General features: G+C 32.4%; 1 protein-coding gene across 7 annotated transcripts in view; it reads left to right on the top strand.

Moving 5' to 3' along the window:
• The window catches only part of LOC121125796 (uncharacterized), a 196619-nt gene that overhangs the window by 129036 nt on the left and 39676 nt on the right, over positions 1-27907 (top strand). For 6 of the 7 annotated variants that reach the window (XM_071891815.1, XM_040721025.2, XM_040721024.2 and 3 more), the window contains one exon: positions 25449-25574. The exons of the other annotated variant lie outside the window; for it this stretch is intronic. In XM_071891815.1, coding sequence (XP_071747916.1) covers positions 25449-25574 — 126 coding nt within the window. The remainder of the gene's footprint in view (positions 1-25448; positions 25575-27907) is intronic. 7 annotated transcript variants of the gene reach the window in all.

Raw genomic sequence — 27907 nt, 5'->3', positions numbered from 1 at the left:
CAGACGCAAATCCAGGTACAGCTCTAGGGTACATAAATAGCCAAATATATTTGCGAATATCCATGGTTTTGCAAATCTTTTGAATACATACATAGGTACGTACGCTCCTCCTTCAGATACAACAACAACAAAAATATTTAGCTTTTATTTTTTGGTTACTTTATTATTTATTTATTTTGCCAAAATGTGTAATTATACAATTCATTGTTCGTTAAAGACTTAATGCCTCCCTAATTACACGACTCTTATTCTTCTACTTAAACACATAGATATGGTTTTTGTGGTTATCTCGTATTACTCTTTTCTTAGTCTTAGTTGGTTGTTTGGTTAGTTAGTTAATTGTTATTTGTTTTTCATTCTTTCTTCCGGGTCGTTTGTTTGTGGATATTTTTTGACCCATAATTAATCATGAAATGATCAATCAATGTTTTACTATAAAAATGATGTGTGCATTAGACGTGGGCTCATGTATGAGATAAAAAAACTACACTGTGCAGTTCAACAACAAAACTTGCACGCTAATAATAACCCGGATTTACAACCCTATTATCACTAGATATTGACATTTAGTAGAGCTCAAGGAGAAAGCGGGAGTAAAAATTATATTAATACAAAGTAAAACTCTTTTTAACATCAACTGTCTCTTATGTAATTATTTTTATTGGGGGGGGGGGGAGATAATTTTCAACACTTAAAATATGGGAAAACATTGTAAAATTTTATTATTGGAAGTAGTTGCCGGAATGGCCCGTATTTATTAGGGGTCGACTAATACGTGTGACTCTGTTTTTCTTGAGCACACTCACACGTAGTTACTCAATACTTAAAGCTTCTCTACTCCAACATAATACAATAGTTTGAAGTTTTTTATAAATATGACGTGATAATACAGGAAGTACTTTAGTCTCTAAAACGCTCCATGGCTCAGCTAGTCATGTTCTTTGCTAAACCACATCTAAATTAATATTTATTGTTTGTATAATTAAAATTGGCCATAGATTACTTTAGTCTATAAAACGCTCCATGGCTCACTTTTAACTAACCATGTTCGTTGCTAAGCCTCATCTATATTTATGGTTTTTTTTATTTTTTATTATGAAAATGAGCCAGGGAGTACTTTTGTCTTTAGTTTGCTACATAACACAGCTTTAACTAACTACACTCGTTCCTAAACCTCATCTAAAAGTTACAATTATTATTTTTTATTTGTTATATGGACTTTATTTTTATTTGACTGTATATTCATTGTTGTATATTTCAAATAATGAAAAATGTGACAGGGAGTACTTTAGTCTCTGGAACGCTCCATGGCTCAGCTTTAGCTAACCAAACTCGTTGCTAAACCTTATCTAAATTGATAATTATTACTTTTTAGTTTATATGATGAAAATGAGCCAGGCAGTACTTTTGTCTCTAGAATACTCCATGGCTTAGCTTTAGCTAAATACGATTGTTGCTAAACCTGATCTAAAGTCATATTCATTATTTTTTATATGACGTGCACACTCAATTGCATTATAATTTCTTAGATCAAGTATCTATGTAGTCCTTAGATACACTCAAAAATGTGTCTACGGTCAAAAATACAAATATACAAACAAATAGATGGACTTTCCTTTATTAATATAGATGGAAAAAAAGAGAAAAATATTATTGTTTAATTTTTGTATCATCCGTGAATCGAGCTTAAGTCTCTTAAACCAAATAGAGGCACTAGACTATAGCTAGAATTATTGGGTATTCTATTCAATTTTAATACAAAACTTTATACATATGTTGTGTAACTTGTATAAGCAAATTGTACAAGTTGCAACCCAAAAAATTAGATGAATAACCATTTTAAGAAGGATTTACAGTATTTGTGTAGAGCTCCATGGATTATCGATACATTAATGGTCTCATTTTTTGGGTATTTAAAAAGAAATAACTACAATATTAGTAGTAAGTGGCACTAATTAAAGTTCAATTCCTCATAGTTATATTACTCTTAAATGGATGATAACCATATAATTTTATGAGGTCAAAATGTAATGCTAGTTTCAATTAATAGTTGGTAATTAGAATGGCAAATGTTGTAACTAACTAATGCATTTTTAGACGAAGAAATGTCTACTTGTATAATATGCTTATACAAGTTGCAACTTGTACATACATCCCAACTTGTACTACACATAAATATATAGACATTTACATATGTATAACACAAACACAAGCTGTAATGAGTATCTACATTCGGTCTAAGGTATAATGTAAAATAATTTATTTACAACTAATCCATGACGCCATGATCTTATGTTCCGTTCCATATATCCGTTTGTGTGTATTCTGTGTAAAAAAAAGAAATGGAAATATTTAAAAGAATAAACAGTCTATTAAATTTTTTGGTCTATTACAATATCGATTAATTAATTGAAATATCGTCGGTGACATTAAATTAAAGTATGACTTATTTGAAATGTATTATTTTTTAGATAGTATTTCTATAATTGATTTTGTACCGACATACGCCAATCCCTACAATGGCCAATCAACCGACCTTCAATATTAGAAATTGAAAAAAATAGGCGTGTTTGTAAGATCAAAAACTCATTTAAATATGTTTAAATATTTATATATTTAGTAATGTTTTATTTATTTATGGAATTTAATTGTGAGGTATTTAACTTCATGAACTGGTTATTAAATGCTGATGTCATGAATATATATTTAGCTCTCATGAGTATATATTGGATTACCTTTATTGCATAGATTTTCATATTTTGGCCCAAAAGCCCGCAAACTGGCCCATGCCCCGATACCTTGTAGCCGACTAAGCCCAAACCCCAATATTTATTAGCCTGATCCACCTCTAGTACCTACACTCACTCCAATTATTGTGACAGTTAATTTTGGGGACTTTGAATGTAATTTGCTACGTCTTCAAAGGGTTAATCCGAATAATTTGCTGATTTAAATTATGGATAATTCGTATAAAAATAAAATTTAATCCAAATTCAGTTTTGAGAAAAGTCCTTCATGCTTAATTTTGTGTTGACCGCCACACATATTACGTACATAATTTACTCATAGAAATTATCAATAATTTGTCGAAGAATACAAAGCATGTAATCTAGACTCAGTATTGTAGCTTGATTTTATGTTGACCGGCCCATATTACGTAGCATTATTTATGTAGATTTCGTATTGTAATTACTTATTTATTTTTTAATTGAAATATCATGTTTCTTATACTCTTATTAATGGAGCATATATAATGTATGAAGTGCCCCCCCCCCACCCCGCACTCACTAATTCTTGTGTTTACTGTTTCTGCTTATTAAATGAAATTGTCAATTAATAATTTAGGGTGATCAATGGTCATATATTATCTATGTTAGACAGGTAGGGGCATATCTACATTAAATACTATATATAAAGAGATATCCTCAATTAATCCAGAAAATGAACATTAAATTCAATTAGCTGGTTTATTTTTTAAACAAACAACATTCGTTTGCTGAGGAATCATTACATGATTAATTATTCATTGACGTTTTTTTTAAGTCATTGCTTAGAAAGTAAAAATTCATATACAGGGTTGGGAGACAAAACGGGGAATTTTGAGCCTTCTGGTCTTCATGACCTCTGTCATAAGCTGGTATGGGATCCTTGTATATAAAAGCAATCCCAAGTCACCTTCATGGCTCTTCTATTGGTCTTAACAGTCATGGAGAAGTCTTTGAAGTCTTGGTTATTCATTGATTTGGTGGGGTCCTTCCTTCTCCAAGCTGGACAAGAACTACAGATCCCTCTTCAAATGGTCGTAGTCTCCATCATTCTTCATCTTCGCCACCAGGCTTCTGGAGCACTTCATAATGTCCATAATCCTCGCCACCTCAACTTCAACATCTAAGAGATCTGAAATGCGCGTCCTTTTGGCTTCTTGCCCACTCATGATGACGAGATGACGAGATGTTTGTAATGATTTCTTTTTGCACAAAAGATGGATGAACTATGTTGTCGAAAAATACACACTCAAACTTATTATATTCGTGAAAAAAACTCCATATTTTACTGCACAACCCTGTCTGTACGTACAGAGTGCGTTAACATACCCTCATTTATCTATAAGGCAATAAATCAAGTTTTAGAAATCCGAAAAGTATCAGTCTGGTTTCATTATGATATATCACATTTAAAATTTCGTTTTACACAGTTTTGAAAGTCATATCTGATGGATAAGGTTGAGCTAATCCCAACAAATGTTGATTTATTACAAAGATCTATTAAACAAAGTATGAATTGGTCTTGAAGCTCTTGTACTTTTCAAGGAATACTCAATTTTCTTGGGCAAATAAATTTTTATATACACTAAAATATTAGTTATTACAAACTCATCCTAATTTTGGGCTTAAAGTGTGCAATAAAGTTACTGCCTTCATATATATATATGCAATATGCCTAATCAAGGGGGAAATAATATCTAATTATTATTATAAATAATGAACAAAAATTTATATCTGATTCAATTTGACAGTTTTTAATTTACTTTTTTTTTTTTTTTTTTGCAAAGAAAAAAAAAAGGAACTTGCTCAACAATATGTTTCAAGTAGCATTGCTGTGACTAATAATTAGATAGAGTTAACGTTATGAGTTTCAAGATAAGATACTGTGTGCTGTTGTGGTTAGTTTTTTTGTTTTTTTTGTTTTTTCTTTTCTTTCTACTAATGAAATGAAAGGAGTATAAATAATTCAAATAAATTAAAAGGTTTGTGAGTTGTGCGTTACACGACAACGGGAGAAAAAAAGACGATAATTGAAGATAAAAAGAGAGGAAACGTCACGAAACCTACAAGTTTTATAGCTAAATACGTGTTGTTATTGATATTGGCCATCTTAGGGGTCTAAACAATTAAATTATATATACACCGGGTTAACAAATGTTATTATTTACTCATTTAAGCTCACAAAGTAATGATGTCCATGGCAGGATCATGGGCGAATTAGGAAACAAGTATATTAACTATTGATTATAAATTGAAAACCAAGGAAAATGTTTTAGTCAACGTATCCACCCTCAGAACTGATGGTGAGCTCCAGGCGGTGGCAGAAGCTGATGCAGACCCTCTGGATGTACTTTGCGCTCAAGGAAGGCCAGGTTTGGTTGAAAGGGGTCTTCAAGACGCGGATGCTGTTTTGGGGTCTCTTGCAGGCCTTGTACTCTACGTGCACCTAGATAGAATAGTATAGACGGTATAGGTATGGGCTCTGTGGAGGGCAGAAGTGCATCTTGGCCTGGAGACACTCTCGGGTATTCTTTACGTGTAGGCAGGTGTTCCATCTTGGTGGAATACCCAGGGAGAATTGCCAATGATGGATTTGATCCATGCGAGAACTTAAGTTTCCAGAATTTTGATGTACTCATCTGTCTTCAGCTTGTATCCGAGAGAGAACCACACGGGATTCACGACCTTCCCGTTGGATGCAATCCGGCCTAACATCATTACTGAAGCAGCACGTCTGGGGGTGGAAAATATCGGTGCTCCTCTCTAATATCCAAAAAGGTTACTACTCAATCATTCTGCTTGTTGAAGACACGATCAATTGTAAATGTCTTCTTAATCAGTCGACAGGTTCCATTAAGGTGGTTCAGGATCTTTTTTTTCACACTCCACATGGACAATTCTCTGCTGTTCTGCCAACAGAGGCCGCGGAATATGCTACTGAGGTCTTTCTGTTACCTTTTATAGATCCCTGCTCATCTTCTTTTGGAGGTCTATCAATAGAAGGTTGGTGACCAGGGCTATGAAGGACGACCTTGACTTGAAGTCCTACATCAGAGGAAGGTGTTACCTTCTTACCACGAAGATGAAGGACATCAAATAGCAAAGAGGCAAGAAACTCCGCCAAACTTTTACATCAAATCCTGTGATCATAAAGCTATTGAGTGATGAAACAAATTTCACCTTGGACGCGGAAGGAAAAAAAAGGTGTTCATTGTTATATGTCTGCGTTGTTAGTTATTTTCCCAAAATGTCCGACATCAACAATTATGATGACGTCACATGCGAACGCCCTATATAAATATTTATATACGTTCTAATGTTACATGCGTAATATATTAAACAATCCCGTACAAACTTTGTCACTTTGAAGTAGAACTCATAATGTGTCCTGAAAGTGGCAGGGCATGCAATTAGCTTGACTTTACACCTCCTTAAGTATAATTATAGAGAAACAAGTTTTTGTTTCCTTTTTCCACTTATATTTTCCAACACATCCGTTAAAGCTTTCGTAATAGCAAGATGGATTTGAAAGGCGTTTCTTAAGAGGGGGAGAACTTTTTGTTATTTCTTATTATATTGAGTTGGTTAAAGTAGAAGAAAAAATATCACTAAAAAAAAGAAATTGCTGCTTAAATGATGTAAGGTCTAATCAATGTACATAATTGATTGAAAATGAACTAGATAAAGAGATTCAATGAAAACAGGCGACAAGACAGTTCAAATAATTTATGAATCAAAATATTTTGTATAAAAAAGTATGGTCACCAATAACGTATCCTCGATAAAAATAGAAATAATTAATGACTAGGGATGAGACTTTTATAGAGCGTGATTAGATTAATACTATTAATGTGTCATAAATTGCACCATAATTGAAGGAAACGCCATTCTTGGCGATTTAAGTATATATTTTTACTAACTAATATGGACGAACTACAAATAAATATTGATTAAACTAAATCAAATGTATGTAAGAAGTTCAAAAGACTTAATAGCTGCATTGCCAAAATCCCAATGATTTTTTTTTACTTCATATACAAGGTAGGGATTTTAAATCTGGAGCAAGTTTAGACCAGTTGACAAAACTGTACAAGTTAAAAGAAAAAATCCTTCAAATGTCCACCACCGAATACGAACGTCGTGTGGCCGTTATTGTTTGCCTCCGTGCAAGGTGAACTCCCAAAGAGATTTTTGAGTTTACGAAGCCGTCCAAATCAACTATTTACAATGTGGGCAAGGCTTTCAAGGAGTTTGACGAGTCTGGAACACCTGAATAGAAGAAACATGATCGTTCTTTGAGCAAAAAGCGCACTCTAAACTTCCTGAAACAAAAAAGGGAAAGGAAGTGTTGCTTCCTAGCTATCTGGATATGAACCCTTTTGGACTACTATGTTTGGATCGTCTTAGCCAGAGAGAGAGAGAGTCCAATAAATGTTTATATAACACTGTTGACACATTGCAGTCTTCCATTCTCGAGGCAATGACCAACATGGACACAAAAATACTCGTCAAGGCCTGTGACAGGTTCAGGCTTTGACAGGACTACTATTTGTTTTTTTATCCCTTGAAGATATATTGTACATATTGGCCATGTTATTATTCCTTTAAACAAATTTTGGCTATCTTATAGAAATACAAATATATAGCTGCACTTTTAATATAATGTTATTAAGTAATATTATAGTACAGTATCCTATAAAATAATTTATTTGAAATTTTTTGGATAAACCATATAACAATGATATGTTAGGAGTACTTAAGAGATAAATAACAGTTGGTATGATTTACTTATTTGGCTAACTACCAGATGAGTTCTGGCTTTTTTTCTATTTCTTTTTGGAGAAAAGGTTGTGTGATACAATAATGGTAACAACGGACTACACTATGGAAATAGGATTGTATAAAGATGTAATAACAGATTTTAATACATGTTAGGGTCAAATATTTAAACAAACTAGACATCAGAGGGATATGTTTTTGAAAGAAAATAAGGTGTAAGTCCTTTTATTTGCGAATGAATATCGGCTCAATGAACAATTGTTTCCCTAAAAAAAAAGCAAACTCTAGCAACTTTCCTAATTGATATGTTAGGTTAAGAAAAAAGTTCTGAGAATTTTTCGCTATATATCTTATGATTAATACATTGTATAAAAAAAGCTTAAATGGTAAGGTTATGCCTTGTGATTGGTGGGCTTGGAATTGAATCATTTATTATGAACTACTCCCATCGAGAAAAACACTAAATTTGGGCTTATATTGTCAACAACTGACCAGATTGAAGCAGTTGATCGACCTGAAGCGGCCAGAATGGGTCAATAGAAAGGGTGTTGTACTTCATCAAGATTATTTTCTTGATGATACAAAACAGGCTTGTGAAATTGAGCTGGTCAAGTTTTTTACCAATAGGGACGAAGACTTCTTCCCTATTGCGGAGTTATGAAATTGCCTTCAAAATTGACGAAACCTATCCAACAAAACGCTGCATCTTTGTTCTAAATCGGATAATCCTAATTCTATTAATTTTATTGTCAAAATAAAGCGAAAAAACGCGGATAACTTTTTACTTTAGATATTATTAAAAGTTCTCAAAGGGAAAACTTTATTAGTATATAACAATTTGTCAAAAAATTATCAAATGATTTACTTTGCAAGAGTGATTAAGACAATTATACAGTTACCCAAATAACCATATACTACCTAAATTTTATTACAGGGTATTATAGTTAATTAAGAAACTTTGTTGATTATTGATTAAGGTCCTTGCAACTTATATACAACATAGATGGATGGATGTAATATGATTAAAGTTGGTTGAAAATATTCATTCTTTTGAGTGGTATTTTATATTATTTGAGTGTGTGTTGCTCCATCGTAATAAAAATAATCATAAATGAAGAAGAAAAAAAGTATTTAATAAAATGATATTTTACACTTGGGCTCAAAGAGATACAAAGAAAGAAGGTAGATAACGAAAAAGAAAAAAGAAACACAACTTTTATATGTATGTATGTATAAATGTACATATTAGTGTTACGACTCGTTCTAAGATTGAAATTTTTTCGGATCAGACTTAATTTATTTTTTCTAGAGCGATATTTTGTTCCATACCGCCATCTAAAATCGTGAATCAATTTTTCATTGCTCAATATATTGACCAACATTTTTCTGTCTCAGTGTATGGACCCTCTTATGGCGTTATTGTAGGTCAATATTCACAATTTTTAAACACAACTGACGTCATCAACAATTAATATATGGAATCGGTCTAGGCCAATTAAAAAAAGAAAGAAAGATCCCAATCGAATATTTCTTTCAGACCGGCCGTAAACTGCACTTTTCTAAGTAATCTGAGACTATAGACCGAAAATGGACTGACTTTCTACCCTATCCGCCTGATTTATGTATTTTACAAATATAATTTATGCAAGACAATTAACTTCATATGACGTTATTGTAGGCCAATGTTATCAATTTTGTAAGGCAACTGATATCATGTACAATTCATCTATGGCATTCGTCAAAACTAAATTTAAAATGAGGACGATCGTATTTATTTTTTCATAAGAATGATCCATTATGAACTGTGGCAGATTGCAAAGGACTTTCTCTTAAAATATGATTTATGCAACACCGTTCATTTCAGTTGACATTATTGTAGGTCCATGTTATTGAGGAAGAAAATATGAAGAGGTGACAAGGATATTTACTTGGCCACTTGGTTTAGTTTGGTAGATCTTGAGAAGTTTACTAAACATGTTGTGTTTGGTCTACTATTAGATATCATGTTAAAATCGCGAGGGGGAAAATCAGCCTAATAAATTTACAGCTGTGTCGGCAAAAATACTTTTTTTTATCGCGTACAAAAGTTAAGAGCTAAAGCCAATGGAGATTTTTTCCCCTGAACTTGTAATCTTTTATTTTTTGCCCTTCCTATATGGTCCATGTTGACTATCTTAAAACACATCTGACATCATCTTCAATTTATCTATAGAATTGGTATAGATAGAATTTTAAATGACCGATAAATAACTTCTTTAAATGATCTCAGACTTAGTCCAAAAATTATTCGTTTATTTCCAATCTCCATTTACGGATCGATTTTCTCACCAATCCGCCTGATTTATGTGTTGTAAAAATACAACTTTATATGGCGTTATTGTTGGTCGATATTCACGTTTTTAAAACACAACTGATGCCATGAACAATTCATCGGTAGAATCCGTCTAACCAGTGGTCAGGAAACAGGGGTTAATTTTTCCAAATGGGAGTATTCAGAGAGTTTGTGGGGTAGTTTTTCTTGTGCGGAATTTCCATGACATAAGAAGGTATTTTACTTCCTATGACTTGTTAAATGTAATAAACAAATAAGCATCATGCCACTAGTTTGGGGTAAACTAATTTTTCTACAAGTTATTTTGGGGTAACGCTAAAAAAGTTACCTGACCCCCGGTCTAGACAATATTTTGAATGAGAGCCATTCAGAGCCAATTTTCCTTTGAGACGGGTTCAGACCAATTATCTTTAAAGGATCAAATTAGTTTGCTCAATTTCTTTGACTACTCCAAGTGAAATTTGCGACACACCCAATGGGTTTATAGTATTATTGGTGGGCCAGAAATTGACTATAATTTATATATGAATACCAATGTAATCTATACTCAACTTTGGGAGAAAATCCCTCTAATTTGCATTTGTGTTGATAGGCCACATACGATGGTCGTCTGAAAAGTTTTTGACCATAACGAGACATCTTTTCTGAATTTTAATGTTTCAACATAGTCTTCCTGTAGCTCTAACCACTTCTCCCAACAATACATCCATCTTTGTACCCTGTCCAGATAATAATCGGTATTTTTCTCTGCAAAATAATTTTTAATTCGGAATTTTTTGTTTTTGGCTCAATTACTCTGAATTGGATTGACTTAGACGAGTCAAATATACACACAACAAGCCTTTCTATTTATATCTACTATTCTTTAAAAATCAATTTAAAGATGTAACTTACAAAAACAAAAAAAATAATAATGACTCCTCAAACGTAGGTTTTATCCGTTTTCACAAAAACGATTCTTACGACATAACAAACACGTGTCCAAAATGGCTGAAACTTTTGTGACTAACTGTCAACAGATGCTACATAGATCTGAATAGCATTCCTTTTCGAGAACTGTCGTCTTCACGTTGAGGTAGGAAAATTTACATTCCACCTTAGCATATACTTATATTGGACCATAAAGGTCCATATGAGCCCAATTAAGTAGTATATTGTAATTTATATTTTAAAGTTTGGTTTTTATCGATAAGGAGGGATTTTTTGTTTGTGGAAGGTTCTGACGCAGCATATTTAAAGGCCCGAATTAGTTTGGTTGGTCTCAGACCGGTCTAGTATCTTCAGACCCGTAGGCAACACTAATATACATATTATATATTTTTTCTGTAGCAATCATAAACATTCTTCTCAGCATGGAGTAAGGTATACCACATTGCTTGCTTTGAATGTAAGAACCATTTTTATTATTATTATGAAGAAACGGAAAAAAAGAAGAAATAAAAAAAATATTATTTTTTTTTGAAAGAAAGTTGTTTTTTTAGAAAAATATATATATATATATGTAATACATAAAATCTGTTTATCGTTTGTCTAATGTTGTTTTTTTAGATGTGGGGAGGGGAAGAAATGTCGTATTGGTTGAAATTGATCATCGTATTTTGCAGTGAATATATCTACATAGGGAACCATAAATATTAGATATGCAGGTTCATTTTTTCCATCTTGTTTTGATGACGTATACGAGAGTAGAGGTCATCAATATCCATGGATCAGTTATTCATATTTCCAACTTGGAAGAGAAAAAAGATTTCATGAGCCAAAATTCATTTTGCCTCAGATAATCCTTACTCAAAAACATTCCCCATGAGTTGGACCACACATATGGCCCATAACGGCCCATTTGTGAGTCAAATAAAGTAATTAAATACTTGATTTATAAATAAAACTCGATTTTTTATACTTTTACAACTTATTCTGGCTACGAGTAAGAGTTGCAATAGTTTTTATTCCTTTGCTCAACTTATCGGAGCTGAGTTGGTTCAGATACGTCATAATTTAACACATGTTTGGTCCGTCAACATAAAAACAATCTGGAACAAACATCAAATGATTTTGTTAATTCATATCTACATACAGTTCAATATTTCATAGACATATTTGAGTCAATAATGGGCTTATTATTCAAATGACTAGGATGAGGTAAGATATCCAAAGATTTTGTAAAATACGAATTATTTTTCTTCATTTCTAACTCAAATTCATTTTTTTTAATTGTCCCTGGCTGCATATGACAGTTGTAATACTTTTACCCTTTGGATCAAGTCCTTTGAGATGATTTGGTTGAGGCACACAATTTAACATATGTGTGATGCGTTAACATAGAAACAATCTTGAATAAACATGAAAGAAAGAGTATTTTATTTCAAAGTGATATACAGTCCAATATTAATAATAGGCATATTTGATGCAATGTCATGATTATTATTCAAATTTGAGGGATGATATAAGGTTCTTATGAATTTGAGTTATATTTTAGGACCTTTATTTGGTTTAAGGCCCTTATATTGACCCTGATATGGTCCATTTCATCTAAAATATATCAATTTCTCATTCCTTCAATATGACAATGAATTTTAACTACTTCAAGTGGAATTGCGACGCGCCCAAGGGGGTTATAAAGTTAATTTGTTGATAAAAATAGAGAGTAATTCGTCGAAGAATACATATGTGATCCACACTCAATATTGAGAATAAACATTATTTCTTATTTTGTTTTGACGGGCCACATATCGTCACAATAAAAGAATGAAGCATTAATATATTTAATGGCTGCAAGGGACGGCTATATAGGGGTCAAAATAAGTCTTTTAAATCAAATAAAGATTTTAATCCATATTTAAAATTGTTGAGTACCTTATCTCATTCCTCCAATTTGAATAATAAGCCTATAATTATATCAAATATGTCTATGAAACATTGGACTGTACTTATATAGATATGAAGAAAAAATATTTCTTTAATGTTTGCTCAAGATTGATTTTATGTTGGAGCACCATATATGTGTTAAATTGTGACGTCCCTGAATCAAATGAACTCCAAGCAAATGAGACAAGGGGTAAAAAGTGTTGCAAATCTCTCGGTAGCCAGGGAGAGAGTTGTATCAGTATAAACAATCAAGTTTTATATAGAAACGAAGAAAAATACGTAGTTTTTTTAATCACAAATAAGCAGTTAGGGTCCAATAAGAATAATTTATCGATAGAAATCGAGGATAATTTGTCAAAGAGTCCATATATAATCCATACTCAATTGTGAGCAAAAGCATTATTACTTCTATTGATGTTTGCGGGCCACACAGTATAAACTTATATTATTGGAAAATAAAGAAGTATTTTTCTTACTTTCGAACTAAAAATCGATTTTTTAACTGTTGCAACACTCATTTCTTAGAATTGATTTGATTGGGGCATGTCACTAAGTGACACAACATACTTGTATGTGTGGTATGTCACCATGAAAACAATTAAGGAAAAAGTAAACTTTGTGGCTGTCACTTTTTTGATATTTGTTAAAAAGTGACTGTTGCAATTCTTCCCAAATTTGTTTATAAAAAGTAATTATATGTTTATTTTAAGATTGAAGTATTATTATAGTTTTACATAATTTTAAAGGTTTCAAATATTTGAAATTGAAAAAAATGTTTGCAATTACAGAAATTTGCCATTTTGTAAAGAGAAAACGCTTTCAAAAAAATGTCAATTTAATTTTCAAAAATGATTATATTAAATTGGAAGACCATACAAACTTTTGATTTTGTTAGATTTTGAATTGAGTAACAAATTTTTACTGGAATCTTTACTGAAAGATTTTTATTTCATGAACACAAAAGCAAGCTATAATGATGTTTCTTAAAATTGAGGTTGGATCATATTTGTATTCTTCAACGACGAATTATCGTCCATTTCTATCAACTATTTATTCTTATCAATAATCCCACATTACAGTTTAAGTTTTCAAAAATGATTATCACAATAAAAGGATGGGAAATTGATAGACTCAATGGTTGAAATGGGCCATATCGGAGCCATTATTAATTACATAATTTAAATGAGGGTTATAAACTATTAATAAAACTTTTGGCTATCTTAAATCATTCCACAAATTTGAATAATAAGCCTGTAACTCACTCAAATATATCACCCATCAGCACAAAAGTAAGTAAGATTGATTTTTATCAACAAATTATTCATATTAACCCTCGAGGATTAATTAGCTCAAAATTGATCGCCACAAAAAAATAATGAGAAATTAATTGATTCAATAGTTGAAAGGTCCATATCGAAGCCAATATAAGTATCTTTTTTCAAATAATAGATTATAAACTATAACTAAATCTTTGGCTTTCTTAACTCATCCATCAAATTTGAATTTATCATAAGTATAATTTATTGAAATATGTGTCCTTGTCAACACAAAAGCAAGCCAAAAGTATTTTTTTTTTTAAATTTAGTGTGGATTACATTCATAAACCCCACATTCTTATTGAGCTTACCAATCTATGTTGAGATGTACTACCCCTCATTCTATTCCGGATCAGTTCATATTATTTATTTCTATATCACGGACTACATTTTTGCGTCATAGGGAGTCCACCTCAGCAAAGGGGTCAATTTGAGAAATATTTACAATTCCCATATTTTATTATCACACACTTATTGAGGATAAGTTGTTTATTGCCTTATATTGGGCTGTTAAATTTTAGTTACACTGTCCCAATCCCTTAAAAAGTGATCTCTCAAATTGTCAGTTTAATTTCTGCTGTGCATTTCCTTGATACCAGCTCCTGCTGCAAAGGCTCACTCACTCCCATTCAACAAAATGGCTCAAACAGCGGTATCTTCGTCGTAGGACTTCAAATACTTCTTATTAACTCTCTGTGTGCAGAAGATTCCACTTTAAGTAGCCTCATTTGATTGTCACAATAAAAGCAGGAATAATTGTTTGGTTTTACTTGAAATGCCATATCGGGGTCAATGTAAGTCTATTAAATCAGATAAGGGTTTTAAACAATAGCTAAATTTTTTGAGTATTTTAACTCATCCCACGAATTTGAATAATAAGGCTATAATTGACTCGGAAACATTACATATATAAGTATCCTCGGACGTCATACTTTTTCTTTCAATCTCAAAATTTGAGACAGTGAAGCGGATAATTCAACCCTCAAAACCTTTTAATAATAAGGGGATGACTTATGAAAGTAAAGAATATATTATTAGATTAGGAGGTGAGGGATTTATACTTTTTCGAGATATTCGGATAATTAGCACTTTGGAGTATCATCAAAGTTAATAGAAAGTCTCATTATGTGGAGGAGGTTGTGAGTTTGTCTCTTATAAAGTATTTTAGGGAGGAAGGACTGAGGGATGAGGTCGGAGGAGATCACTTCTCATTAAGTAAAGCACTACAACTTTTTCTTACATCTACCATAAACCATGAGAGTATAATTACAGGATGAACATAATAGGCATCAAATCCATTGACTCCTGAAAAAGAAAATTACTATAAATATACATAAATAGAAATATACAGTACAAACTCAAATGATTGTCGAATCCTACGTAAAATTATACGAGCAATTGTGATCGATTGATTCGAGTTCCTTTTCCCTTCTACTCCAATAATATATTCTTCTCTTCGCAAAGTTATTTTCTTATTATTAAACGGTTGCAATATTTGAATCTCAACTATCCATTGTCACTTTCTCTAATTTTAGATATAAAATATGACGTATGAACAAAAATATTCAATGTACCCAATGGACTCAAATATGTCTATGAAATATTGGGCTGTGTTTATGATATATGAAATAAAAATTAATCATTGGTATTTTCTCCTTTTGGATTTTTGTTCAAGATTGTTTTATTTTGACGCATCAGATTTTGGCAATTTTTTTAGAGATATTCATTTGACATTTTTTATAGAACTTATTCCTTCAAATATCATAGTTATTAGTACACAATTCCCTGATAAACTTATGTGACATGATCCTACAAGTTTTGAAACATTTTTATATAGAGAATCATTTTTGTATTGGGGATTTATCAAGGTCTATTGGACTGGTGTTTAGCAATTGATGGAAGGGTCGGAGATATGTATGTGGCTCTAGATATGCTATGTACCACCCCAGCCTATGCTCTATAAGATCTTTCAAAGTATGAGGGGGAAAAGGTGAAAATTCTTATATTTTTTTCATCTTTCATTTTGGATTAAAATTCTTAAGGTTTTTTTTCTTCTTTTTCTTCATATGGAAGGGGTTGAGTTGGAACATAAATAACGCTTCTTCATCTCATAACACTTCTTTATAATCTGTATATCTGATTTAGATTTTTTTTAAATATATGTATATACATAGAAGAATCGGTATTTACGTGACAGTTGAGAAATGAATGGAAGTGTTAAAGATGGAGGGAAAAAACATTTACATAGACGCATATGTGTAGCTACGCCCTTGTACATAATACAGTGTGTTAAAAATTACGCAGAAAATTTACTTATCCACGGGGAAAAATTGGTCATTTATGGAAAACGCTAAGACCTTCAAGGCCAATTGATACTTCATTTGAAGAAAAAAAACTTACATGTATCTTTCAATTACTGCCACATATTTCTGTGTTATTCATTTTTGTAAAGGCATTGCTTAGAAAAAAAAATTCAAAAAGAGTTTGTCTGTGACTGTTAATGTGGTCCGCCAATTTGCAATAGTAAATATTTTTTTAGAGTAGTTTTTCAAGGTTTTTACAAATTTTATTGTTAAATAATTTTCTGTACAAATAAGCTGTTCTGAAATATCGTTAACTTCTCTAAAAAACTAAGGTTGATATAGAATATTCACGGGTTATATAATACTCTTATTCATGAATTTATAATTTCATTTTGCAAAAAGATGAGCTTCTTTATATTTTCTGGCTATAAACAACATCGCCATTTGTCGAAAAAATTATTTCACTTGTTACAAATGTACATGAAGTTGTGAGTTATCGTGAAGCTAACTTGGAAACATTTGGGAATTTATTTAAATTCTCCCTCCACCATACCACTGGGTTTTCGTCAACTAGTAAAGTTATATTATAACGCGTGTACGTCTGATTTCTGACTTCCACCACGCTTTTTAATAGTGACGTCATAGAATTTGATTGATTGGGTGTATTGTGAAAATCTGTCTATCTTGCCCAATAGCCGCTACAATACATCAAATTGAAAATTCTAGCAATTCCGTTAAACATGATGGTATGGCCTGGGATGTATTTTATTATTTTGTAAGTCATTAGCTCTTTTTTGTATAAACAAATACATAAGTTATTGACTATATAAAAGGATGCCTATAGATTAAAATCTTAGCTCATTATCAAAATCTATTTATTTTAAAAAAATAACCAATATTTTATATGTGATATATATGTATATATATATATACGTACTGCACCGAGGGTATAAACATTCCGAACCGTAAGGGTCGTATCGAACCGATCCGTGGTACATTGGTGAAAACATCATGTCTGATGATAAATTCCTGTTGATCAGTTCATATGAACTTTATGCAATTATAAAGCTATAATATTCGTTGTAGTTGCAATTTTATATCAACAGTACGTTGTATTTTAAGCAACTTTTCCATTTTGGTATAATATTTGAAATTCAAAAAAATGATCGATGGACTTACTCTATACAATCCAAATTCAAAAAAGAACAGGACTGACTATAAAATTCATTAATTAATGGTTGATAAGTGAAAAATATTTTTCACCTTTCTTCTTTTTCATCTATCTATAAAGTCAATCTAATAGAGATAAAACATTAAAATTCGATCCAATAATACCAAAACATAAAATAGTGGCGAATATATCATTCAGTAAAATCCCCTCAAAGAAAAATTACCAGCAGCAAAAATATGAGCAGCAAAATTAGCGGCGGGGAAAATGCTTGCGGCAAAATTACGTATGGCCATCGTAATTAATCCTGCTTCTTACCTTTTAAACTATTTCCCCATTAGATGAGAATACCCTCTCACTAGGAACTGAAATTGCGGGTATTGATAAATACCTAATGCTAACTTAAATAGATGTTCCACACCTTTAGCAGGTCATTTGATTGAAGGCCAACTGGGCAATTTTAAATATTTATTATTAAATAAAACACAGCGTTTATAACTTTAATATATTCTGTGGCCCTTGACCTGGTCAGTTATAAATTGTAATAGTGTGGAGGCCATAGAAATAGTTATAACTTGTATTATTTTTATAATTTGTAGGTTATGCCACCATTCTTATCATTTTTTTAGGAAAATTACATTAAAAAAGTATGTGTAAATTTGGCACCATCAGTGTCCTTTATTTTTGATATAAATTTGTATTTTGTAGGAATAATTAGATATTCCTTGATGTCGAAAATAACCAACTATATACTTTATTGTTCGAGAATCATATAAATATTTGGAGTTTCTGTGATTCGAGCACAAACTACGTGTAGTTTTTCAAAAGATTTTTTGGACGAGTTTAAGTAATATACAAAAAAAAATTCGACTTGACTGATATCGAATATTTTTCTAATTCGAGTAATACTCGAATAAAACTCTAATTACTAACGGATTGAAAATTTAATATATGATATACCGAGATAGTTCGGGTAAAACTTTAGTGTAAATGGATAGCCGTCAGATGCTACAAATTGTACCATTCATGGCCTTTAGGCTCTGACTATGATGATAATATGAGGCAAAAGTTTTTTTTGTTAATACGTTTAAAATGCAATTTGAGGAAGGTGGCGCGAAATATAAGAGTTAAAAACCTTCTTAATCAAAAAGACTAGTTAAAAAAAGTAAGTTATCTACGATGAAATCTAAAGTTTCATTACTTTAGTTACAAGCAAAAATGGAAATGAAACGTAAACATGTTGCAGCTATCTAGGACCAATGGCTACAAAGTCAAGACCATTTGCAAGACTAAAGACATGGGTAAGACTTGCGTAAAAAATGAAGAAAACTCGAGCAGTTCCATGATTTCTATAGGCCTCGATAATTTGGTCAGAAAATAACGTCATCTATTGGAAAAGTTTGGGGAACAGGGAAACCTTGTTTTGTTTACGGATAGACTCAATGATCAAACTGTCGAATGGTCATTGGTCTTACGTAGGATGTAAGGTTTTAACTGGTTTTTTATCAAAAATTTCTGGATGTGATAATGTATAATATTGAATAAAATAAGAATAAGTCAAAATAATAAATTAAAACAACTTGTGCAGTTAGGGGAAGCATAATGTCGCAAATGTGTGTCAATCTTTTATAAGGTATGTTTTAAACGTATTAGAGGGAAAATACATGATTGGTCATAGTCAAAAAATGGCTAATTTTTGTGGACAGATAAATTTACTGCAGTTCTTTTAACGTACTATAGATACAAAAAAGTACTAAATGTCGAATAATTTTTATTTTTATTTTTCCTGAGTTGCATAGAGTAAACAAATTCCGGAGTTACCGTCTGACTTGTTAGAAAAGAGAGAGATAAAGGAAGATGGGGTGGTAGCCAGTGCATATTTTTACAGAGCATATTACAAAAAAATAATAATAATAAGATAGTAAAAATATTTTTCTCACTCCATGAAGAACAACACATTTTTCGTACATACACCTCACTTCTTTTTGGAATGTCAATTCATAATATAGACTAGAATTAAAGCCCCAAGAAGTAGTACTTATAGCCAGGTGGCTCTAGTAGTGTTGGGGTTCGCTCCTGAATTCCTGGACAGTGCTGAAATAGTTATAATTTTTGTTTGACCGAACTATCTGCGAGGTAAAATCGTTGACTTGACTTAAAATCAGTCTCGATTACTTTAGAGTGAATATTTTTAAATATTAGGTTGTCCCATGGAAAGTAAGGGGTATACCGGTTATTAAACATAATTTTAAAAAAATCAAAAACCAACAGTGGTCAGCATGGAGGGGAAAAGGCAAAGGGTGTCTCATTTGCTCCAAACCCAAGATAGCGTTGAGGATATCATGAAGGTAGTAGGCTGCTCTCGGAGTCCTGTTAACAAGATTAATTGTTTAATGGCTTCAGGTTAGAGCCTTAGGAAGTCACTTGGCAGTGGTAGACGCCAGAAAATTGGAATTAGAAAGACGTAGACACTGCCATCACCACATGTAAGGGCAAGTCGATGAGATAGCATGCCAAGACTCTCAATGTCAGTGATTAGACTGGGCAGAAGTATATGAAGGATTTTGAGAAGGCCTATTATGTATGACGACATCGGCTACGGCTTTCAACTGCAACCAAGGTCTACTGGATCAAAAGAGGCTAGAATTTGCTGATTTGTTTAAGCAAAATGGGTTAAAACGCTACCCTCCTCCCCAGACTGTTCTCCCCTACACTTTCCTATTTGAAGCGTAGTTAAGGAGAGAGACTGTAATACCCCTCACCAACATTTGGATGACTTCAAGGCCTCTGTAGAGTAGCAGTGGGCTGCCATGTTCAAGGAATTAATCAAAAAAATACAACGGCACCTTTAGGCCCAGATTGGAGGCCAAAGTAGCAAATAAAGGAAATCATTTTGAAAAATTCAAAAATATATATATCAAGAAGTATGGCAGGCTTTTGCCACAAGATGTTGTTCTCCAATGGGCTTTGTTCCGTACTGGGGGGGTCCTTTGAGTTTTTGTTCTAATTTGTCGTTCAAGCTATATTACTACACCAAATTATATTCTTAATTGTGGGATAGGATCTATTGAGCAAGTTTGCAGAGGTAAATAAAAATTAGACTATAAATATGAGTTATATAAACCATTTTGTTGGCGTACTTCTCAAAGGACACCATATATGGTTAAGAAGACTCCTACAACGCTCTATACGGAATTGTTAATGCTTTCAACCTCTTTGAGTTTCTCCCAGCAGCCTTGACCACTTTAACACGGTACACCTTTCTATGTACTTCATTTTTGTGAATTGGGCCATGAACATGGTCGGGTTGTCTCTAAAAGAGTGTTTGGCACCTTCGAGAATTGACTTAACTGTCCAATCGCTTCGAGGACGATCCTTAAGACCAGATCCATCTTCCAGGGGCTTTTGAGCGTGGTAGATTGTGTGGGGGTTACCCCTGAGCTGCTTGAAAAATGTCCGAGGATTCATGATCGGCTTAGATCAAAGTTGTAATCTCCGAACTTTTTGCTTCCATCTTTGTTCAGAAATGAGATATATTTTTGTTTGCAATAGATCGTGTGTAGCATAATGATTGACACTCTCTACACCACTTTTAAAAAAAAACAGTTAACGAGGTAGTGCAAGACTTATTTAATACCCTGTACTACTTAAAACTCCAAGAGACTGGAGTGATTTCTGTTTTCTCTTTCTTGTTTGATGCCTTATTGATAAAACTGATGTTTAAAAATAGCCATTTTCCCCCTTCCTTTTTATTACGCATTGAATTGCATCCTATAAATCTTTTACAAATTTATATTTTTATATACTTTTTTAGAGAATTTATTATTTTTTTATGATTTTAGTTTTATTACAGTCAATTTTCTGGGAAATAAATTATAAAAAAAGGAAGCAAGCAGAATGTTGTAGTAGTCCTAATACTAATAATAAAAAATGGCGTACCCAGAAACTCTCTGTAGTAGTAATTTATATACTTGATGAAAACTAAAAGTTTCAACACTCATACCAGTCAAAATTCTGAGGTTGTAAGTGAATGGTAGTATCTATGAAATATGAGCTGTCAGTCAGTATTTATTATTTTATTAATAGAGCTAAGAATTGTGTTTGAATGTTTATTAATGCCCTAAAGGCGACCGTCAATGACCCATTATGTCCGAAGCTTATATCAAAGATGTCTATAAACACCTTAGAAAGAGATTATAGGCTGACTTTGTGTCTAATGGGGGCTATTAAAAATATGGGGGATATAATAGTATTTAAATGATATTGCAAGTTTTGGGTCCCCACCCTCAATAATTTTACTAAATTATCAATTCAAATGTATTGATTGGCTCCAATTTATTGTTTTTGATAAAGTAAACGTGTTTACATTTGTTTGGTACACACGTATATATGTTACACATGTTATATCCGTGATATAGAGCTTTGAGTAAATCTCCATGTCTACGCCATGATGCATAACTTTGACTATTTTTACTGCTAAATACCTACTTCTTTTTTTAAGTATGGTCATTAGCTCACCACAAAAGTATTTAACATGTCCAATTATATCATTTTACATTGATTGACTGACTATAAGAAATTGATTATATACCACCAAACATATATTACCCGTCAGCACAAAAACAATATAGAACTATTTTTCACAAAATGGTATGTTGATTACTTTATTATACTAGGTTAATAGATGTTATTTGAATTAGGGCATATGGTGCCAAAACGTAAGTATCTTAAATCAAATAAAGGTTCTAATATATAGCTTATGCATTTTTTGGCTATCCTAACTCATCTCAGTAATTTGATAATAATGCCCCTATAATAGACTTAAATATGTATATGAAATATTAGGCTGTATGTACCTTTATATGAGAATATTTTGGTCCAAACTGCGTTCTTAAAGTAAAATTTAATTGTTTTAAAATCGTGTACCGATTTTCTCCCTCCTGCACCTGATTTATGAGTTGTACATATATGATATATGCAAGACATATGACATTATTGAAGGTCGTTGTTTACAATTTTTAAACACAATGGATGTCATTAATTATTCATCAGTAGAATTGATCTAGGCAGAATTTTATATAAGACCCACCATTACAGAATTTTCATTTGCCATTGGTCCAGTCCGCCGTTATCTCACAAACACAAAATTATACAATGTATTCTGGTGTCAGCTGTCGATTTTTCTGCTTCTTTTCTCCTAATCGGTGTTCTGAACGTTGATTGATTGAATTAGAAATATGTCTTGTTAAGCTGTGAACACTTCTGAACAATTTTGAAATACGCTTGACGTCACAAAAAATTAATATTCCGGTTTAAGTAGAATTTTAAATGAGACCGTACTGAAATTCTTAAGTTGACCGAATGAGTTCGGTGCACTAAAAATCATAAATGTCTCGGAGAAGTCTATGATTGTCAAACCTGAAAAGTCCTGGAATTCACGTATAGATGACGATATCTTTTTTTATTATTCATCTGATTTTCGGTTAGCCCCACATTAAAAGACAGCTGGCAATATTTCATGACAATCTTTTTTTTTTAGTTTGTGAGTTATTGTGCTAAATGATACGTTACTTTTTTCATTTCCAAGCGTATGTATTAAAAACAATTATGTGTTTTCATTTTACACTGCGTTTTGATGGGGAAAAAATATCGTTGAGGCTAAGCAAGGACTTTTACAAGTGTAATAGGGATCTCGTTCCATAAAGAAAATAATATTTTTTTAAAAACAACAATTTTGAACTGGATAAAACGTGTTTCTTTGTTCAGTCCGGGATTTTTCAATTCATCTGTTTTATAGGTTTTGATGGATATTTTTGGTTCAAGACTATTTTTATGCTTATGCATCACATAGTATACCAATGCAGACTCTACGTAGTATATTCTAATATTATTTGGGGGATGGCTGTGTTCCTCTAAGGCTTTTGGGGGTTGGATTTGTTGGATCTTAATCCAATTTTTATTGTTGACAAAAAAAATCAGTTTATAACTTTTTGTGTGTGATGATTCAATTTGCATAATTTGGAAAAAGGGAAAAGAAGATATGATAATGATTTGTTTCTCCTTTCGCTCTCTTTCTGATCCCACCAGATGTCACTATGGTTGTAACTTGTAGTACAATGTATATATCAAAGAAACAAGAAGGGGGGGGGGAGGGGGGAAATCTCATCAATTTTTATTTTTTTTGTGTTTCTTTTGTATGGTCTTAATTGGAGGGGTTTTTTCCTGTGGTAAATTCTTTCTTTCTTCTTTCATTTAAAGAGTAGAAGAAGAGGAAGAAGAAGAAGAGCCTAATGAGAGTAGTTTAGTCATCATTATTTTACGTTTTTTTTTTAAATAGACGTTATTATAAATATTTTTCCCCCCTTTTTCTGTAGTATAAATCTCTTTAACTAATGAGCATATAGAATCAAGGTTGCGTGAGATAGAGTTGAAAATATTTATACTATAAATAATTGCGAGGTTTGTGTTGAATTAACAAAAAAAGAAAGTTGAACAATATTCCCAATTAATTTTTTTTTGCTTTATATATACAAACAAGGCAATATATCATCGACATATTTTAATCCATTACAGTTATATTATTCAAATTTATGGGATGACTTAAAATACCCAAGAATGTAAGCTATAGTTTTAAGCCTTTATTGGATTCCAAAGATTTTTGTTGGTCCTAGAATGACTCATTTTATATTAAATCTATCAATCCATTGTTCTATTATCGTGACAATCAATTTCGACTACTTAAAGTGGAATTTGCGACGTACCCAAAGGTTAATCAGTGTAATTGCTGAATAGAAATTGAATATAATTTGACAAAATATACAAATTAAATCCACACATAGTTTTGATAAAAACATTTACAGCCTCTTTTTGTGTCGACGACCTTCATATACATATTTAAATACAGAGTAAAAATCCCCAGAAAGTGAGCTACCTTTATTTGATTTAAGGGACTTATATTGCCCTCGATAAGGGGCCTTTCAAACATAAAAAATATGTCAATATCCTATTATTTTATTGTAACGATCAACTTTGACTACTTGAAGTACTATTTGCGGAGCACTCAAATGCTTAATGGTAATAATTGGTTGATTGAAATGGATGATAATTAATCCGTCTAAAAATACAAATGTAATCTACATACAATTTTGATAAAAATCATCACAGGTTGTTTTTGTGTTGACATGCCACATATATGTACTTCATATAATATACATATATATATGTTGTGTACAAGTTGCAATTTTGTACAAGTTAGTACATGTACAAACAAATGGTACAGAGTGCAAACAAAAATGTGATACATAATTTTACATAAATGAAGGTTTTACATAACTTTTTGGGATTTATTGAATATTCCTTGAATGACAGATTTATTCATGGTGTAATTTTCTACTATTTCAATCAAAATTAATCAGTTCAATTGCCCAGAGTTACATTACCTTTAATTACATAATTGATAACCATGAAATTTTAATAGATCAAAATGTGTAAATTAAAATATATATGGTAATTGGAAAGACCAATATTGTGATTAATTAATTGATTTTAAGACAAAGAAATATGAGTTTGTACTATTTGCTGAAACAAGTTGCAACTCGTACACATTATACCAATATATAGGGTCTTTGAATTCAAATTTGTGGGATGAGTTAGAATACGTACGAATGTTAGCAGTAATTAAGATGCTGTATCTGATTTAAAAAGCTTATATTGCCCTCAATATGGCTTATTTCAACCTTATTATTTTCATTCTTGTGCGATTGGCGACGCATTCAAAGGGCTTATAAGAGTAGTTTTATTTATAGAAGTATTCGTCAATTTATACAAATCTAATCAAGATACAATTTCGATACAAATCATTACAACTTGTTTCTATTTGGACAAGCCACACATATATATATATATTTTTTTTTTTTTCAGTGTATGTGGATATGGGCATGTCCTCTAATTCTCCAATCACGCTCACAGTCGTGACTTCAGGGAAATCCTTTTCTCGAAGTTTCTCCATCAAAGTGACACAGATCGAATGTTCCTCCATGAGCAAAGGTATAGTGTTTTCTCTATTTATTTCTGTTTCTATTCCCCCCATATCCTTTTTATGAATATATGCAGGGTGTGCAAGCTATCTGTGCACAGAAAATGATTTTATTTTAAATGCAATTTTCTCTTAATAAAAATTAGTAAAACCAAATTCTGACAGTTTGAGGGTACTGATTGATTTTATTGAATAAAATCACATCTAGCCTCAATTACAGTCACGCTAACAGTCATTCGTCACTTCGTCCCTCGATAAATCTTTCTTGATCCGACTGATAAATTAGTCTTTGGTGTTGCAGAAGGTTCGATTGGTTTGTCATCGAATCGTGTCTCACACTAAAAAGTCGTTCGGATTCAGATCTGGTGAGTTTTGTCGAACTTGTATTGGATCCCTTTGAGATTTCGAGGTGATGCAGGAAGCTGAGTCCTGCTACCACATTCAAGCCCTCCCATTGGTAACCATATAAATCCAGGGCGTCACTTTGGTCGGCGGCACGTCCAGGCTGGTAGGCATTAGTATTGACACTGAGGCCTCTGTGTAACACATGACGAGGCATGACTTGGCATTCAGTGCTAACCACCTTAAAGACCGTGAAAAAAATTTATAAGCGAGACACATCAGAACATATTTTGGTGAAGTGGGTGTTTGAGGGGTTTGCAAAGCTTTTGGTGCACTTTTTCTTGACCTTTTGGTCAAGATCTGGCCCTTACTCATTTTGTATGAGTAGTAAAGAAGGTTTTTGTGAATGCAGTGCCGATCAGTGACTCTGATTGGACAAATTCCCGAGCAATTGCTCTGATGAACTTCCCTGGTGACGAATTCCGTCGTCCAGACACAGTCACTTCAAACCTTTAAATCAGTCTGCCGTTGCCTCAAATTCCCTCTTAACTTTGCAAACAAACGTCTAACTAAGTTCCAGAGTTCAAACACTTGTTATGTTGTTGCTCCCAGTGCAGATTTCAAGGAGTTATCCGTGCCTTTTCCAAATATTTGGGACAAGGAATTCGTCAATTGGTTCCATTTGTTCCCAACTCGTGTAAGTTTTGAACAATCTATCCTGGAAAAAGGTAGACTATGTGCCTGTGTTTTCCCAAGAGAGTTTTCGCCAAAGTGGCGGCACAGATAGCTTGAGCACCCTGTATATTTATATATTTTATTTTTCCTTATGTATGGAGGACTAGGAACATCCATACATTAATGATGAAATATTAACTTTATATATATATATAACTAAATCCGATGGGATTTGCATCCATTAAAAAAAGCAAGAATCTTCAGCAGTTTTCGTAGTAGAGGGGGGCTGAAGATTAAATTTGATTTATATTCTCATCAATATGCTATCAAACTTTTTTTCTTTTCTTAAATATGATGCAGGGGTTTTTTTTCTCTTCTTCTTGAGGTTTTTCTTTTTGTTATTGTTATTATGGTGTCTCAAAGTTATATAAAAAAAAGTCCTCAAATCATTTATATTTAAAATATATTGTATGAGGTTGGGTGATCCGTATATTTGAATTATTAAAAAGTTGGGTCCGTACATATCAAAATAAAGGACATCTGAAATAAGTTATGGTATAACCCATGTTCAAAAAAGGAAAAAAAAGACAACAATTATTAATAATTACATACTTTTCATCGGAATTGTTTCATGAAGCAAGAATTTTTTTTTTTTTCTAAAAATTATTCGATATGGGCACCCTCAGCATTAATGACGGGCTCCAACCTCTGTATGAAGCCTTGGTATTTTTTGATGATATAGTCTTCTGCCATTGCATTCTAGGTTGACATTATGAATGCTTCCAGGGATGCTGTTGACTTGTGTGATTTGTTACAGGTAACTCCTTCAACCTGAGCCTAAATGCTGTAGTCCAATGGGTAAGCTCCAAGCCCACATGTCCTTGGACCAAAAGGAGATCACATTTTTGGAGAGCCAATCGTGGTTTTTTTACTGTGTTGCATGGATCACCATCCTGTTGGAAGACATATGGCTCATCTCCAAGCACTTCATCAATTCAGAGATTGAAATGTGTCGATTTTTTTATTGTTATGGATAAAAATCGGAGTACATTTTTTGCCATTGGAAGGTACGATACCCAGAACCATTACATAATTTTTGGTCTTAAATGTGAAATTGATATAGCTTGGGATGTCAGCAGGCTTTTTGTCACTGATGTATCGATCCGTACAAGAGTTTGAAACCCCATCTATTCTGAAAAGTTTTTCATCAGAAAACAAAATTTTTGCCGTTCCAGCCTTGTGCTTTTTGAGGAGTAGTCTTGATCTAGTGAGCCGTTTTTCCTTTGGTTAGGCATTGATGCTTATTTCTTCCTGGCCTTGACTTCAT

The sequence above is a fragment of the Lepeophtheirus salmonis genome, chromosome 11, assembly GCF_016086655.4.
Source record: "Lepeophtheirus salmonis chromosome 11, UVic_Lsal_1.4, whole genome shotgun sequence".
NCBI lineage: Eukaryota > Metazoa > Arthropoda > Copepoda > Siphonostomatoida > Caligidae > Lepeophtheirus > Lepeophtheirus salmonis.
This window is presented reverse-complemented; position numbering and strand designations above follow the sequence as displayed.